We start from the raw sequence: 19,126 nt of genomic DNA on the forward strand, positions 1-19,126 counted from the left end.
GGGGAGCTGGGAAAGCAGGATCCTGGCTTCCTCGGGGCTGAGCCTGGTGCATAGTCCTGGGTATGCTCCTGCCCAGCATTATCTAGGAAGGACTTCCTCAGTTCTTTCATTTGTATTTGTTGCATATGGGAGTAGAGTTTGTATTTCAATTTGAGATGGTTACCAGAAAGAACTGGGAAAGCAATTTTTAATTCCGATATCAAAATCTATTGAACAGTATTTTTTCACATATACATTGGCCGATGTATTTCCACTATTGAGAAGTGTCTGTTTAATTCATTTGCCATTTATTAATTGAGCTACTTTTGCTACTGTTTTGTGAGTTCTTTATGTATTCTAGATAATAATGTTAGAAGAATACCTAGCAAAGATTTTCTTCTATTCTCTCTTTCTTTCTTCACATTTCTTATCATTTCCTTTTTTTGTGCAGAAAGTTTTTAATTTGATGGCACACCACTTATGAACTCTGAGTGTTATCTCCTGAGCTTTGAGGTCCTATTCAGAAAATTGTTGCCTCTGCCTGTATGCTGGAGTGTTGACCCCATGTTTTCTTCTAGTAAAGTTTCTGGTTTGATTCCTAGATCTTTGACACAATATGAGTTGAATTTTGTACAGAGTGAAAGATAAGGTTTTGTATCTTTTTTTCCATATTGGATAACCAGTTTTTCCAGCACCATTTGTAGAAAAGACCATCTTTTCTCCAACATATGTTATTGGCACTGCATCAGAGATCAGATGAATAGAGATGTGTGGGCTTTTCCCTATGTCTTCTAGTGCGCCATTAGCAATTAGGATCATGTAAATTTAAACTACACTAAGATTTTACTTCACACCACTCAGAATGGCAGTCATCAAGAATACAAAAATAATAAATGATAGAGAGGATGTGGGGAAAAGGAAACACTTTTACAGTTTGGGGATTGTTAATTATTACAACAAAACGGAAAACAGTATGGAGGTTCCTCAAAAGACTAAGCACTGAACAACCATATGACCCAGCTCTACCACTCCTCAGTATTTATACTGAAGAATTAAAGTCATCATACTGCAGTGATCTATGCATACCCATGTTTATAGCAGCACAATTCAAAATAGCCAAACTATGGAACCAGCTATTTATCCAGCCATAAAGAAAAAAATAACTTTATTTAAAGAAAAATGGATAGAACTGGAGTTCATTATGTTATGGGAAAGAAGCCAAACTCTAAATATTGAGAGTCATGTTTTCCTTCATAAGTAGAAGCTAGAGAGAGAAAAGGAAAAGAAACTTAGGGGAAGTGGAAATCTCATGAAAATCAGAGATCAGTAAGGAAAGGGACTGGGAAGTTGGAGGGAGGGAGAGATGGGGAACATTCTAGGGAGAGATTTCAGCCATATTGTATTTCAGCCTGTACAAACATGTAACAGCAAATGTCATCATTATGTCCAACTGTAATGCACCAATAAGAAATGGGGAAAAATACAGACACATATTAGCAACTATTACACACTCGTTATCTGAAGCATAAATTTACTTATATAAAAAAATCTATTGAACAGAATCTGTGGTGTTGTATGGATGACAATTCATTCAAAACAAACACTAATAAACTTAATTTCTTTTATTCTCTTTTTCTATTTGATCATGTTTATTGCTTAGTTTTGTTTTTATTTTTCTTTTGAGAAAATTAAAGCAGTGCCTTTTCATGGAGAAATGGAACCAAACTTCAAGTGATTTTATTTTGTTGGGATTGTTTCCTCAAAACCAAACTGGCCTCCTTCTCTTGCTCCTGATCATCTTTGTGTTTGTTCTTGCCTCAGTGGGGAACTCAGGGATGACTGCCCTCATCTTCTTGGACCCGCGGCTCCACACTCCCATGTACTTTCTCCTCAGCCAGCTCTCCCTCATGGACCTGATGTACATCTCCTCCACTGTCCCCAAGATGGCCATCAACTTCCTTTCTGGCCAGAAGAGCATCTCCTTCCTGGGCTGTGGTGTGCAAATGTTCTTCTTCCTGACCATGGCCGGCTCAGAAGGTTTAATCCTTGCCTCCATGGCCTATGACCGCTTTGTGGCCATATGCCACCCCCTCCACTACCCCACCCGCATGAGTAAAAGCATGTGTTTGAAGATGATCCTGGGGCCCTGGACACTGGGCTTCGTCAACTCTGTGGCACACACATTTTACATCTTTCATCTTCCTTACTGCAGGTCTAGGGCCATCAATCACTTTTTTGTGACATCCCAGCCATGGTTCCTCTGGCCTGTATGGACACCTGGGTCTATGAGTACATGGTGTTTGTGAGCACAGGCCTGTTTCTCATTGTTCCTTTCCTTGGCATCACTGTGTCCTATGGACGGGTCCTTTTTGCTGTCTTCCACATGCACTCAAAAGAGGGAAGAAGAAAGGCCTTCACCGTGTGAGCCACACATTTAACCGTGGTGATATTTTACTACACACCTTTTGCCTACACTTATTTCTGACCAAAGAATCTCCGATCCCCGGCAGAGGATAAGAACCTGGCTGTCTTCTACACCATCCTCGCCCCCATGCTCAATCCCATCATCTACAGCCTGAGGAACAAGGAGGTGCTGGGGGCCATGGGAAGAGTGTGTGGGATGTTCTCCCCCAGGAAGAAGTGAGCATGGCTGTCCCTACTCCTCTGTATGGCTTCTCTTCATGCAGACTGGAACACCCTCATGCAGCACTGACCAACAGTACTATAGTGCAAATGATGCATGTCACTATGTGTCTCTAGTGACATTTATAAGTAAAATTAATTGAAATAATATATTGATCATTATAAACTAATATAATGATTAATATTTTAATTTAAAACAAAACATGCTAAAATTTACAATGCAAATATTAATTGCATTTTATTTTATACTATTATGAATTATTTCATACAATACTGTACATATTCTTACATATATTAGTCAATGTTATGTCTACATGCATCACATGAAATTATTATTGCTTATATACTTTGTTTTCATTCTATTTTGTCAAATCTTGTGTGTAATTTATACTTACAACCTACAGCTAATTGGACTATAGATCCATCAAGTGTCCCACAAACATATGTGACCCAGTGTCTACGAAGTTATAGGGCTTCTAGGTGGCTAATATCCTCTCCTTCAGAGAAACATGTGGCTTCATTTTCTGACTATGATCCTGGTCTTGGGACAAAGAATTGTACTCTCAACCCTTAAAAATAGCCATTCACTTCCTTTAAATTTCAGTTGTAACTCTTGTAGCAATATAGTACCCTAAGGAGCTCTACCGTCACCCACATCTCTGATAATTCTCCTGGCATGTGCTATGTAAAGAGCATTCTCTTCCCTGGGCAGATGCTGCACTTTTCCTTCACTTCCCTTTTCAAATTATTTGACCAGCAGCATCCATGATCCTTGACTCCACTAGGAGGTTCTCCTTGGCTCCTATCACTAGTGCCTCCTCTGTGCGGCTCTTTGGGGTCTTCTTTCCCACCACCTGGGCAGTCAACACAGTGTGCCTCTCTCATGTGCATGGCTGTGCCCTCCCCAGCCTCACAGGCAGCCTGTGTCTGCAGGTATCACTGGGTCTCGTGCTTTCTAATCTGCCTGCCTGGTCAGTTCCATGAGCCATCGGCCACATGCCCAGCTCCATCCTGGAGGTAACTCTCCATCCACGTTCTATCCCATTTCACCAAACTGGGTTTTTAAAAATGTTTTAAAGTACTTAACCCTGCTCTGTGAGAACTGTTCAGTGAATGTAACTCCTGCCCCCAACATTCATGATGTTGTGTTATTGACATGATGAGTGACCCAGGCGACACCTGGTGTTCAGTGCCAGATCTAGTTTGTGGCTGTGTATTGCTGTTGCTTGCATTAAATGTTGACCCACTATTCTGCTTTGTGTGGCCATTAGTAATATTCAGGTCATTTCATGTGCCAGATATTTATTTTAAGGCCGTATATTGGTCACCACCATAATTATTTCTCGCCCCCCCCTTTTTCCTAAGTGCAGCTAGGAAGTGATTGGGATGCTACAGATTCACAAAAACCTCCATTCCAAATCCAGAGCAGGGAAAAACAACAGATGAGTGGAACAAAAATGATAAAAAATGAAGCATCAAACACACCACACACACACACACACACACACACACACACACACACACACGGCGCACTCCACTGGAGCCCAGGCTCAGAAACCTCGCTAGTCCCTGCACAGGTTGCACAAACTCCACCACATGCACATTCCCCAGGTCAGGCCTGGAGTGCAGATGCGGGGTCTAGACACTGTCTGTTCTCCTCCCAGTCGCTTGCACCAGCTGCCAGCAGCCAAGGGCTCCCTCAGGCCTGGGTATCCCCAGCTTGTGCAGAGAAACTCAGTGTCTTTCCATCACCAACGTGCTGCCTTTCTGGGTCTGTTGAGATCCATCTCCCTCTCTTCCACAGGTTCACAGGTGCCAGGTTCAATGCCAGGGCTTCCCTCCCTGGCTGCCTGAAGGGAAGGAGGGAAGGGGAGGGGGAGCAGACACCACCTCCAGCAAAACTGGCTCATCTCTAATGCAGTACTTTTTGTTCTGTCTTCAAAACCTGTAAATGTCTCTCTATGGTTATTTTACTGTCCAATGGGAATTCCAGTGAATTGAATTTCCTCCCTCACCCTCCATCACCCTGTTAGGAAGCAATCCTCCTGCTGCTGGGATCCCAGCTCAGGGGCAGCTGGTACCTGACCCTTCCTCTACTCCACCTTCCCCCACGTGGAGTAAGTTTCTTCTCCAACACTTTCACCAAGTTACCAGGGAAATCCATCTTTTCTCATTGTAGAATAACACTGCTTGGTTTTTTCCACTCGCAACCATGTAATCACTGTGTGTTCATCTGAACTGATAGGAAACCAAGTCCCACCTTTGACTTTTGTTTCCTGACAATGCCTTCCAGAAGCATCCCGTGTGGAAGGCAGCATTCCCTGAAAGGCAGAAGTCACTCAACCTTTCAGAGTGTATATGACTGTACCACTGGCAATCAGAAGCTTGTTTGTTTCTGGAATGGTGGGGACAGTGAAGGCCACCCTGGGGTGCTCTTGAAAAACACCTGGGAGCTGCCACAGATCTCAGAAGGTATGTGGTGCCCCCCTGATGGTCTGGGTCTCTGGCACCAATGTGGTGCATCCACTGAACGATGTCTAGAAGCTGATCATAATCCTGGCTGCCTACATGCCTGCCTGCCTCAGAGAGGACTGCTTTCATTCTCTTCTCCTCTCCAAGGAAACCCTGTTACTGGCAGGTGACAGTAGAGGTCACATAGGGAATACACTCCTGGGTGATGGTTTCCCACTCTCCTCTGCCAAGCAGCTGAGATCTCACACTTGATGGAGTGGCCAACACTCTGACAATAATTCCATCAACATAAAAATACAGACACATGTTCAAAATACTGTGACCTAGTAAGAAAGTCATGCTTCTTTAATGAATAGGAGAATTTTTAAAAACCTTGTCTTTCCATTTTTTTTGACTGAAAAAATAATAATAGCAAATAAAAATAAATAAAGCCATAGGTTACTGAAATATTACTGTAGAAATTTTAAAATCCAACTGAAATTCTACAAATTATACAAGATTAATATTAACATTATATTAATTTTTTATTAATTCTTTTTAGTAACTGTAATGCAAATCATTGTATTTTGTTTCTTCTAAGAATTTGGTGACTCTTTTGCAGGGAGTTTGGTTGGATCTAATGGCATGTTGACTGTAATGATTTTGGATTGTGTGAGGTGCCTCCTGGTGTTGATTTGCATTTTTATTTGATTACCTTATTTTCAGTATTTCTTAGCAGAATGAAAAAATATTAAACAGTTTTTTTTTCTGTGATAATACATGCTGTATGGCTGTAAAGAGTTGGACAAGATCAGGGGAACTGGAGATTCATTATTTATGTTACTCAAACAACTCAATAGCAAGAAAATAATCTGATGGTTAAATGGTCAAGTGATCTGATAGGTATTCCACTAAAAAATGTACAAAGGATCAACAGATGTTTGAAGAATGTTTAACATCACCAATCATAAGTGAAATTCAAACAAAAGCCACAGAGATTCCACTTCATACCTATTTATTTGTTCACTTCATACATATTTGAATGGCTATTTTCAAAAAACAAAAGCTACATGTTTGTGAGAATTCAGAGAAAACGGAACATTCACACACTTTGCTAATGGGAATGACAATTGGTGCAGTCACTTTGGGAAAAGGTCTAGTGGCTCCTGGAAAACCTAAGGTAGAACTACCATAGGATGCAGCAGTCCTCGGCAGGGTGTGTCCTCAAACCACAGGAGTCAGTGTGTCAAAGAAAGTCCATGTCTCTAGCTATGGCAGCATCATTCCCAGTGCCAAGGCACAGAATTAACCCAGGTATGCATCAGCAAATAAATGGAATGAGAAAACACGTGTGTGCAAGAGACATCTTACCACTTAGCATTAGAGAGGAGGGACAGTCTCTCACTAGTGACAATGGGTGACCTAGAGGACATTGTGTGAAACAAGCCAGGCTCAGCAGAACAAGCAAAATATGACCTTGACCCTGGAGTCAGAAAAAATGATACTCTTAGAAGCAGAGTGGCACTGTAGTCAACAAAGCTTCTGGGAAAGTGATGTGGCCTGGCAGGAATTCAAAGGAAGCATTCAAGAGATTTACCATGCAGTATGCTGACCTCAGCTATAATCATGAACCACATGTTGAAAACAGCTGAGAAGATAGAGATTAAGTGCTGTCAGGACAAAAAAATCGCCAAGTGCACAAGGTACTGCATCTGCTAACTAGTCAAAGCTGACCATTGCAAAACACATGTCTATCAAAGGACCATGAGGTACACCAGCAAGAAATAAAATTGTTAAAAATAATATTTTTAAAGTTAATTCTTGCATAATTCCATAATCTGTGTGTTTGAGGATGTCAGTAGGTGAATAAAACTCTACTTTGTGAACTAATTTATACTCCTTTATAAAATTCAAAGTCAACCTAAGAGGTGTAGCTCTAAATATCCTGTGTGTACCTGGCACTCTTCCAAGAAATTTTCAATAACAAATTAACTTTATACCCACAGACCATATATACCATGTACCCTGATATTATCCAGTTTTATAGGTGAAGAAACAAAGAACCAATTGCTTACACTATAAGTAATATAGCTGAGAGCAATAAAAAATCATGAAGCCAAGAAACAGACATTATCTAGATCCAAAGGGAAAATGTGAAATTCTGAGCTGAGATTGCCTCTTGGCCTTCTTCAGACGGAGGCTTCTGGTGCTGGTGACTGTGTGACTCATTGATACTTTTATTTATGTTTTTCAAAGGAAACAAACTCGACTGAGCTCAGTATTTGAAGGACAGTTTTTAATTAGGCAGCATCCTACCTGAGGGTAGGCAGAGAAAACAAGAAGAGTTCCTCAGAGGACAGTGTAGGTAGGGGCACTCTGTGACATGAGTCTCTGTGGGAGAGTCCTGTGGGCCTTGAATCTCCTTACTCACTGGCAGAGTATGACTCCAACATCAAGAAAAGATGATTGTTCTGGACACTTTCCTGGGCAACCTTCATTCCACCTAAGTACACTTATGGGACATTGCAAAGAAAATATAAAATATAACAATTTACATCTAGCATTTCTGAAAAAAATAGGATTTATTTTACACCAAAAGAAATTAATCAAGTTTTAGGCATTATGATGACCAATGTGTTGTTCTGCTTGGGTGAGTCATTACTTAATCCAACATCCTTCATGTTGCTTCTAATATACAACTGAAAATAAAGTTATAAAGTAACCCATCAAGTCTTTAGTTTTGGATAAATATAAGAAAAATTGAGAAATGCTCTGAAACACAGTTTTTATGTACTTACCAAAATGTTTCTGAGGTTATACAACCTTTAGAGGCATTTCAATAGCTAGGGAGGGCATATTAGACTCACAAATTTTTTGAGTTATAAAAAACATATCCTGAACATATAATTATTGAATGTTGTAACATGGATTGTTGAAGAGATTGACTTATTTATACAATTCTGATGGCTCAAATAAGATTAAAATTAAGATTTCAATACAAGAATTTGAATTTTATCCAAATATTACATTATAGTCTAAAATAGTTACTCTGAAAATAGTTGTTTTACGGGAAAAAAAGATCTTTTTCTACCAGGTGTATTAAAACATAAATTAATGCAGATGAAATAGCTTATTGTAAATAGTACTCAAAAATGTAAAAACTGCCAGACATGGTAATGTGCACTAGAATCCCAGTGACTCAGAGGCTGAGGCAGGAGAATTGGCAAGTTCCAGTCAAGGCCAGGCAACTTAGGGAGATGCCATCTCAAAAAAATTAAATGCTGGGGATCCAGCTCAGTGTTAGAACACCTGCCAAGCATGAACAAGGCCCTGTGTTCATCATCCCCAGGACCCAAAACGGAAAAGTAAAACCAAAGTTAGGTAAGAAGTTGCAATTAAAAAAAAGGACTGGGAGCACTTCAGATTCTCAGATACTGAAGAATATTTTAATAGAATAACTTGAGTAATCACAACCCAGAGAGTCTAGAGAAGGGTCTGCCATATCTCTCTCTGTGTACAAACTGTTCCTTCTGCATAAAACTGTTGAGCACGAAAGAACAGCCACATTATGGGGCAGTATGTTAAGCATTATAGGTGCAAGTCATTTAACAACAGAAGTTAAAATTATATAATAATTCTAAAATAACTGTTTGATGCTATGTCCCTCTTATTTATAGGTTGAAAACGAAATGCTCAGCCCTGGAATTATGGATTTCTAGATAATCACATACCATGTATTTGGTGAACAGCCAACTAGAAGTAAACCAAACTGTCACAATGTCCTAGTGTGTCTAAAGTCTTAATGTCTCAGTAACACTACTGTTTGTTGGAGGGAGAACATTGTTCCAGCAGATGACTGAGGCTGTAGAAATAGAACTTTTATTGAGCCTGTTTACCACATATCCCACCTAGGTGACATCTGTACTCCTGTTTGACACAGACCAGTGCTTTAGAATGGTGACTCTGTCATGCAATAGCAAGAACACACAGTGTTGATGGAGAAGATGAAACCGGCCCATTTCAGAGTGCAGTGGGATTCTGGGTGGAGAGTGGCAATGAAGTTCCTGTAACCCTCTCCAGGGCAGCAGCTGCAGAGTGGTATGGAGAGGAACAAAAGGGACCATGGGAGCTGACTTTGTTCTCCTGGACCTGTTCTACCACACCCAAGCCCCCAGGCTTCTCTTTGCCCTTTCTTCCTGGCTTTCCTTGTGGCCCTTGGGGGCTATGGCATGATGTTGACTCTAATTGGGCTGGACATGTACCTCCACACCCCTATGTACTTCCTTCTCAGCCATCTGTTCCTCTTGGACAGCTCCACCTTTACCCCCAAGATAGGCATTGACTTTTTGGCTGGAAGAAGCAGCATCTCCTCTGCTACCTGTGGATTTCAGATCTTCTTTTTCATGACTCTAGTGGGTGCTGAGAGCCTCCTCCTGGCGGTCATGGCTTACTTATGACTGCTACATGGCTATCTGCCACCCACTGCACTATTTGGTCCTCATGTGCCCCATTATCTGTATTGTCCTTGTGGCTGGAACCTGGCTGGGGGTGTTCCTCAATGCCTTCGTCTAGGTCGTTTACACCATGGCTCTCCCCTCTGTGCATCCAGGGAAATTCACCACTTCTTTTGTGAGATTTGCGCTCTGCTGAAACTCATCTGTTCTGACACCTCTCTTTATGAAAACAGTCTCTGTGTCAGTAGCATTGTGTTCCTGCTCATTCCAATATCTGCCCTAATGGCCTCATATGGGAGACATTATAGGTGCAAATCATTTAACAACATAAGTTAAAATTATATAATAATTCTAAAATGTCTATCTGATGCTGTCTCTCTTATTTATATATTTGATCTTTGAAAAGGACCCAGAGAAACAAATGCTCAGTCCTGTAAAGATGGGTTTCTAGATAATCACATACCATGCATTTGGTGAACAGTCAATTAGAAGTAAGCCAAACTATCACAATGTCCTAGTGTGTGTGTATCCAAGAGTGGCCTCCTCTCCACTATTTTGAAGTCAGGATCCAACATGGAGATCAACAAGGCTCTGGCAACCTGCTCTTCTCATGTGATTGTGGTGTCCCTCCTCTATGGATCAGCCATCAGCAAGTACTTCCTGCCCAGAGCCTATCACACAACTGAGCAGGATGAAGGGTCTTCATCTTCTACACCATCCTCTCACCCATGCTCAACATACTCATCTACAGCTTGAGGAACAAGGAGGTGGCTGCAGGAAAGTTCTGGCATGATGAATTACCAGAAGTTGGCTTTTATTGTGAACATGTTGGGGAAGGATGGACCTCTGCTGCAGAAGGGAATTATCAGAACAGAGATGCCAATACACAGCAGGCAAAGGGCACTTCTCTGCAGACAAACCATTCCACCTGCCCAAGCAGACTGCTGATGGGGCAGAGCCCTGCTTCTTGTGAGCTTCTACTAAGCATAATACTGAAAATAAGAAATATACCAGCATATTTGATCAAAATAAACCACAACTCTTTTGTTTAATTTTAAATGTGAACATATTCAATGTTGACAGTATACAGAATTTTATACTATTTTTAATAGTAGAATATTACAGCAACATTTTGAAAAGTAAACACTTGAATACATTGCCCAAAATTCATTTTCTGCTTCTTAAGGCAAAATATTTGAGCATATAAACACAAGTGCATGTTTTTTTTCTTTTAAATTATTTATTTATAGATAATATGCTTTTAACTAATTGCTTTAAACATAAATTTAAACTTTGATAAATATTTACAATATTATCTATACAAGTTTGACCTAATTAACCCTAATTATCTATTTAAATATTATCTTATTGATCCATCCACTTTATGCTTTTAGTAGCACTACCTTTTCTATGATTTTTTTTTCTTGACAAGTTGTCAAAAGCAAACTATTGGGATTAAGAGAATTTTATTATCTTCACTTATTTCTTAAATTAACATCATTTACATATAGATTAGTGAGTAAAACAAGAGATTCTTTGGTTTTGTAACCAATATTTGATGGCAGTCAATAGTAAGGTCATTTCTCACATCTCTGTGCTGTTTAGCATGCTTATTTTAGTAATATTTTATTTATTAGTAACATTTCTTGTCTACATATTTGCACTGATAGTCATAATTTTTTACACATTTAACTGTTTTTTATATTTTAATAATGAATAAATAATCCATTATTTACCTCATAATTGTAGGGCTCTTCCATGTATTTTATATTTGAATTTATGCAAATTTCACTCTGCAAATTCAGTTATTATAAAATCTTTATATTGTAAATGTTGAAAACATATTGTATGTTTTCTCTCATTTTTCAATAGTTTATATTTTTCTTTCAAACTTAAAATTCCAAGTTCAATCAATTTATAAAGAAAAGTATTTTTTGAATACTAATCTACAAATTCTTCTATCATTTATGTAATAAGAAATAAAAAAATTACTTAGAAAATATTAATTACATAAAAAGTTTACAAGTAGAACTGACTCGCAATAGGAATACAAACAATCGTATTGTTAAATTTTTAATTCAAACCAACTTTTTACAATTTCATAGGTTTTTAATCTGGCAGTACTTTCTTTGTTTATGATTTCCTCTGATGTTGTAATTGCATGATACCCTTATATTATTATCATGTTATTTACATGAGTAAACTTTTCTTATAGATATGAACAACCAAGAGGTGTCAAACCTAACAGCATGAGCACGGAAAATACTTTCACCCTCCTGAAATGCAGTGAAATGTAAAAATAGAATGAAATTCTTGCATATTGTTTTAATGTTGTTATTTGCTTACACACAAAAAAAAAGGATATAAAAAATCTATGTGTTTGAGTTTGAGTTTGGAGGACTTCAGAAAATAAAAACCTCTTTAGGAAGGACACAATATCCAAAGAACATAATTATAATTAGGGTGGATTTTATTTTTTTATTGATTTTATTTTAAAAAATAAATGACAGCAGAATGCATTACTATTCTTATTACACATATACAGTGCAATTTTCAAATCTCTGGTTGCATATAAACTATGTTCATACCAATTTGTGTCTTCATACATGTACTTTGGATGATGATGTCTATCACATTCCACCATCCTTGCTAATCCCCTGCACCCTCCCTTTCCCTTGACCCCTCTGCCCTACCTAGAATTCATCTATTCCTCCCATGTTTTCCCTCCTTACCCCACTATGAGTCAGTCTCCTTATATCAGAGAAAACATTCGGCATTTGATTTTTTGGGATTTGCTAACTTCACTTACCATTATCTTCTCCAATGCCATCCATTTACCTGCAAATGCCATGATTTTGTTCTCTTTTATTGCTGAGTAAAATTATATATATATATATATATATATATATATATATATATATATATATATCACATTTTTTTTCCTTTCATCCACTGAAAGGCATCTAGATTGGTTCCATAGTTTAGCTATTGTGAATTGTGCTTCTATAAACATTGATGTGGCTGTGTCCCTGTAGTATGCTGTTTTAAGTCTTTTGGGTATAGAGCAAGGAGAGGGATAGCAGGGTCAAATGGTGGTTCCATTCTCAGATTTCCAAGGAATCTCCATACTGCTCTCCATATTAGCTACACCAATTTGCAGACCCACCAGCAATGCATGAGTGTGCCTTTTTCCCCACACCCTCTCCAACACTTATTGGTTGTTTGTCTTCATAGTAGCTGCCATTCTGACTGGAGTTAGATGATATCTTAAAGTGGTTTTGATTTGCATTTCTCTAATTGCTAGAGATGATGAACATTTTTTCATACATTTGTTGATTTTATATCATCTTCTGAGAAGTGTTTGTTCAGTTCTTGGCCCATTTATTGATGGGTTATATATTTTTAAATATTTAGAGCAAGAAACAAGAATATTTTATGAGTGTTTAGAGTGTGGCAATGGGATGAAAGGGCTGTGTTTAAGGACCCAATACCAAATGGGTCCTCCAATTTGTTGGAGGTTTCTGTGCACCTCTATATCCACTGAATTTCTGTAAATTCACAGTGTTTAGGGACTGATAAAATGTTTGCTCAGCACTTTTGTAATGCCAGCAGCTCTGGAGGCTGAGACAGGAAAATTGCAAGTTCAAAACCAGCCTCAGCAATGGTGAGGCCCTAAGCAATTCAATGAGACCCTCTCTCTAAATAAAATCAAGAATAGTGCTGGGGACGTGGCTCAGTGGTCTAGTGCCCTGAGTTCAATCCCCAGTACCAAAACAAACAACAACAAGTAACATTTGCTCACAATGTTAAGACTATTAAAAAAATTAATAGTGGGGTTGAGGTAAATATTACAACAGAAAGTTAATCCTTTATAATTTGCACATTATCACACTAGTGAACCACAACTGTGATGAGAAATACACTCATTCTTCAAAATATGAGGTAAAAGCAGGAGTGGTGGCACATGCCTCTACTCCAAGTGGCTTGGGAGGCTGGGGCAGGAGGATTGCACATTCAAAGCCAAATTCAGCACCTTAGTGAGGCCCTAAGTAACTTGGTGAGAAGCTTTCTCAAAATAAAAAAAAACAATAATAGTTTAAAACAGGCTGGGGATTTGGCTTGATTGTAAAGCACACCTGGATTCAATCCCTGATACAAAAAGCAAACAAACAAAAAGACTAAAAGGATAAAATATTCATTTCCCTTTCCCTAAAGCAAACTTGCCTAAAATGTTATTTAAGATAACTGTAAGTGTGCAACCTATGCCTTATAAATCTACTCAAGGAGATACCATGTGTTATAAATGTGCACCTCACAGTTGGAGGGGAAATAATGAATGTGAAGAAGTGGAAATAATGACTACAGATTTAAAACTGTGTGAAACATGGCCAAAAAGTGCACAATGAACATGGATCGAGGGACCCTGTAGGAAGAGAGGGATTAGGTCAGTCTCCCCGAGAGGCACCGTTGCCCAACATGCAAGATTATCTGGAGTAGATGCTTATAAAGGTGATAGCAGATGGCACAAACTTGAGCAATGCTGCTTCTCTCTACTGCACACCTTGTGATGTCAGAGGAAGGAGAGCCCCTGGGTGCAGTCCCATGATAGTAGGCAAACTTTATAATTCCCCTGAGCCAGAGGATCTAGGAGGATTTCACAAAATCATTTCTAATCGACTTTGAGTTCTCCATATATGCTGGTAGTAAAGAGATAACTGGCACGAAATATTAGATTGTCTCTGACATTCTTTGTAAGAATGTCACTGGAAAAACCAATTAAAAAAAACAAAAATAGGGAGATGAAGCACCAATAAAAAAATTTATCTGGCAATACATTAAAGGGCTTCACTGCAGGATGCCCGCACACAGGCTGGTGCAGAATTGGGCATGCCAAGAATGCAGTGAAGGTTGAGTTCATTACAAAGAGAAATCTGCACAGGTCATTCAGCAAGCAGGCAAGCTCTGAAAGGAGGGTTTAGCAGTTATTTTGCAAAGCTGGTCTTAATGTCATGGTGGCAGTTCCATCAACAGTTGTTAAAAGAACAAAAACTATAATCTTGATAAAAAAGCACTGGTACAGAGAAGATGACTCTCTCAACACAAACTGGTATTGTAAATGTATGAGAACAGGAAGTAAAAAAATTATGTTGTCCATAAAAGAGAATATGGATCCAAGGTTACTGATTGATACTCAGGATGCAAAGTTGTAGTAGTGTGATTGTAGAAATTGCATAATTGCTCCAATGGTCTAACCTTTGTTCATCTGTTAGAGACAATTTTTTTATTAATATTTAAAAATGCATCTGAATCTTCTAATTCAAATTTATATTTTTCCAGATATAATTACTGATCCTTAGATCTTTAAATACACTACAAACATGGAATTCAATCAGATAAATGCAGGGCCTCTCTCATGGAAAATATGAACTTACCCCATATCCCAATTAGTGATAAAAGAACTACTAAATCTCAAGAAAATTTATTTATACTTCATACAACTATAAATTACCATTAGTGTAAGAAAAAGTTTGAAGCATTTATTTGAAGTAAATTTTTATATACCAAGCAAAAGTTTTGTAAACTTTGTAGTCTGCCTTACATGTAAATTATTTAAAAATTAAAAAGAAATTATTTTCAGTTACTTATGGACATTAAAATTTCAATGTAATTTTGTGATAATTTACTAAACACAGGAAAAAAATAAAATATGGTACAACCATTAGGTGGAATAATTTCAATAGTTTCTACTTTTTACTTTTTCATTTCAGCAAATCAACCAGATCCTAGTGCCTTCATGTTATTGGATAATACATGTCCATTATTTTGATGAGAAAAAATACAATTATTCTGTCTAATCTTAGTATTTCCACATCTTGTAGATTAATTTTAGTTCCTTGGCTGTAGTCACTGGATAAGGTTATTCTTGCCGTTTTACACTGTTGAATAAATGTTATCTGGGTTATAAGGATTAAAGCAGAAAACTTTGACTACATTTTCATGGACCAAATTCTGTGAAGGACTCTTCTCAGGGCTCCGATCACCTCCTTGTTCCTCAGGCTGTAGATGATGGGGTTGAGCATTGGGGTGAGGATGGTGTAGAAGACAGCCAGAACCTTGTCCTCTGCTGGGGAGCGGAGGGATGTTGGGCGTAAATAAGTGTAAGCAAAGGGTATGTAGTAGAAGGTCACCACGGTGAGGTGGGTGCTGCAGGTGGAGTAGGCCTTCTTCTTCCCTTCCCCTGAGTGCATGCGGCAGACTGCAAGGAGAACCCGGCCATAAGAACATGCAATACCCGTGAATGGAACCATGAGAAAGAAGGTGGTGCTCACAAACACTGTGTACTCGTAGACCCAAGTGTCCATGCAGGCCAGACGCAGCATGGCAGGGACATCACAGAAGAAATGATTGATGGCTCTGGATCTGCAATAAGGGATATGCAGAGTATATACAGTGTGAGCACAGGAGTTGACAGAGCCCATCATCCAAGACCCCAATATCATGAACGTACACACTCTTTTGTTCATGCGGATGCGATAGTGGAGAGGAAAGCAAATCGCCACATAACGGTCATAGGCCATAGATGCCAGCAGCAGTCCCTCTGCACCTGCTATAGTGAGGAAGAGGAAGTTCTGAACCCCACATCCAGTGAAGGAGATAGACTTGTTTCCCAGGATGAAAGTGGAAGCCATCTAAGGGACAATGGTGGAGATGTAAGTGAGGTCCATGAGGGAGAGCTGACTGAGGAGGAGGTACATGGGGGTGTGGAGACGGGCATCCATGAGGATGAGCAGGATCATGGACAGGTTGCCAATGGAAGCCAGTAGGAAGATGAGCATAGTGAGTGCCAAGAGGACAAGGCCAGTTCTCGATGGTGGGAACAATCCCAGCAAGATGAAATCAGTTGACATTTGATTATAATTTTCCATCATTCATTTAGGTTTTCCTACAAACACATGAAACAAAAAGTTACACAGACAGTAAGGTATTTTAGAATCATTCATTTATTTTGACTGTGAATTATTAAAGTTCTTAGATAAAGAATAAACTATTCTGAAAATGGAATCCCATTTTCCTTCTTCATAAATATATCTTAAGGTAGCAAACATGGCCAACATTTTTATAAAACCTGTGCAGTCATGAAAATAGCATATTTCTGCAATGATTTTATTAGAATATGGGTATTTATTCCCCTACAGAATCAGCTGTCATCAAGATGAGCTCTTATGAGTAAGTGCATAGAAATCAATGTAAATGTCTAAAGTATAGCTCATATTTGGATACATTTTTCTCATCCCAGGGGCGGGGGTGACTTTTCTTCCATATTTCAGTCTTAGCTTTACCTCCAAAAATGAACTCATTTACCAATTCAAGTTTAAACAGTTAGTTCATTTTGTGAGCGATCATTACACATGACTGTTGGCATGATTGCAGCCATCTTCCTTTCCCTACCCCCACTTTACGAATACTGTTCTTATTCCCAAGAAATAGAAACTAGAAATAGAAACTAGCCTGAGATAAAACGTACTGGTCTGGAGAGGTGTCAGTGTCTCCCTGTTCTCTCATTGAGAGATAGACACAGCTTACCAGCCCCTGAGATGGGTACATACTGGCTTCCCTGTTCTCTCCTTGTGAAGATAAAGGGACATGCCAGTTTCCCTGTTCCTCCTGAGAGATAGAAAAACTGCCTGTTTTGTTCCTGAGAAACAAACTTGCCTTCCACAAGATCAGAGGGTGTTTTCTGTGTCAATCAAGACTAAACCCTCCCCTAGCCTGTGGCCATGATTCTAGATTGTCAAAGGTGACATTCAAGGGGGTCGCTGCTGCCCTCCCTTGCTGTGGTTCTGGTCAACTAGTTGCTCGGCTACCTTGTCACGGTGGGTAGAATCAACACAGAGACTCTGGGAGCTGGTGAGAGAACTGGCTGGAGACCCACCTCAGGTTGTCGTCCAGTAGCTCAGTTTATTTTTGGAATGCATACAACTGTTATAGGGTTCGAGTGGGCATGCCCATCAATCATACACGAGCAAGATAGTGTCCATAAGCCAATCATCTTCTTCCTAATGTAACCACACTATGAGGATGTTCTAAATATTGCTATCATCAGGAAGGGTCTAGGTCCATAGGGGAGGGGATTTCTAAGTTAGAAGTTCCATTCCTGAAGCTCCTGGTCCTCAGTTTCCTGACCTGGCAGCTTGGCAACAAGTGCTAAGGATGTGGTTTCACTAATGGCTCGCTAGAGCAGAGCATCCCATCCTGCAGGTGCTCCTATCAGGCCTGAACAAGTGTAGATTCTTCAAGCACTCTGAGCTGCTTACAGCTGCTAGCTGCTAGCTGTAAACTGAAAGTCATTCCAACATTTCCTCCTTGCTGCTGCTGTCCCTCTCTCTGCAGATCAGCCTTGTCAGGCTCCTGACAATAAACCCACTTCTTATCCCACGTGTGTTTTTGATCAGCCCTGCACCACTTTTCTTTCAATAATGCAGAATCAGATTCCCTTCAAATCAGGTGCCATCTTTTAGTTCATGTCTTCAAAAATCTATGATGTATTCTTATGGCCCAGTGTAAATTACCAAAGGTCCTTCTCCTCGCTTTCTCACCCACACTCAGAACGCTGTGGTAGACCCCTTCCCTGAACATCTGAACACCACAATCGTCTGCTGGTGGTTATGCTGTCTCCCCTTCCCTACAGCTCACATGATATTACACCTTGCCTTCCAATGCCTTTCCTTGCTCCTTCTTTGTTTGCTCTTCTATTTCTTGTATTTATGTCTATTTTTATTTCAAAATAAGTATGGGAATTTGAGATCTAGTGCAGTGCTGTGGTTCTCTCCAGGGAAAAATGCCATCAGCAGAGAGCCCTGCTGGCCAGGCCCAAGAGTAGCCAGGTCCACTGGCTGAGAAAGCCTGCAGATGAAAGAGGGAAGCACAACATATATGTTCACGCACACACACATGTGCACCCACACATGCGGGCACCCTCATACACAGGGGCACACACAGAATGCCTTAGAAGAGAAGATGGGGAGGCCAGGTGCAGTGGTGCATGCCTGTAATCCCAGCAGTTCAGGAGGCTGACACAACAGGATTACAAGTTAATGGCCAGCCTCAGCAACTTAGTGAGGCCTTGAGCAACTTAGCAAGACCCTGTCTCTAAATAAAATATAAAAAGGGCTGGGGTGGTGCCCAGATGGTAAGATCTTCTGCATTCAATCCTCAGCACCAAAAAAAAAAATGACAATGGGTATGCACAGGAAATTTAATGACAAATCATCAGAGTCACAGGAAAAGTGATTAAGTATACAGGCAAATAAGTGTCATGACAACGAATAGTAGAGAACCAAACTAACTTGAAATTAAAATGATCACAATCGATATAATGGACTCAATGAGCCTATTAGAAATCTGAGACATACATAAAGTTAAGAGACACTACAAGAAAGAAAACTAAAGCAACATAGGAACACAAATGCTTGAAGTTTAGAAAAGGGAGAATAAGGGAAATAATATCAGATGGCCTTCCAATATGCACAGGCATTCCTGATAATACACGTGACATGAGTATTGAGTTAATAACGGTCAATACAACCAGTTTCTCCAAA

The 19,126-nt window shown here is 39.5% G+C and overlaps 1 protein-coding gene and 1 pseudogene across 1 annotated transcript; one reads left to right on the plus strand and one right to left on the minus strand.

Annotated features, from left to right (window-relative positions):
* The first annotated feature begins 1,685 nt into the window (after window positions 1-1,685).
* Window positions 1,686-2,623, plus strand: LOC124093783 (olfactory receptor 2L13-like; annotated as a pseudogene).
* A 12,891-nt stretch (window positions 2,624-15,514) lies between these two features.
* On the minus strand, window positions 15,515-16,453 carry LOC124093787 (olfactory receptor 2L2-like). The gene is given in 1 exon segment (XM_046446343.1): window positions 15,515-16,453. A coding segment is annotated over 1 exon segment (939 nt).
* Between the last annotated feature and the right edge of the window lie 2,673 nt (window positions 16,454-19,126).

This window comes from Marmota monax, unplaced genomic scaffold (genome assembly GCF_021218885.2).
Source record: "Marmota monax isolate L192 unplaced genomic scaffold, Marmota_monax_Labrador192_F-V1.1 WCK01_AAM20220418_F8-fsc00444, whole genome shotgun sequence".
Lineage (NCBI taxonomy): Eukaryota > Metazoa > Chordata > Mammalia > Rodentia > Sciuridae > Marmota > Marmota monax.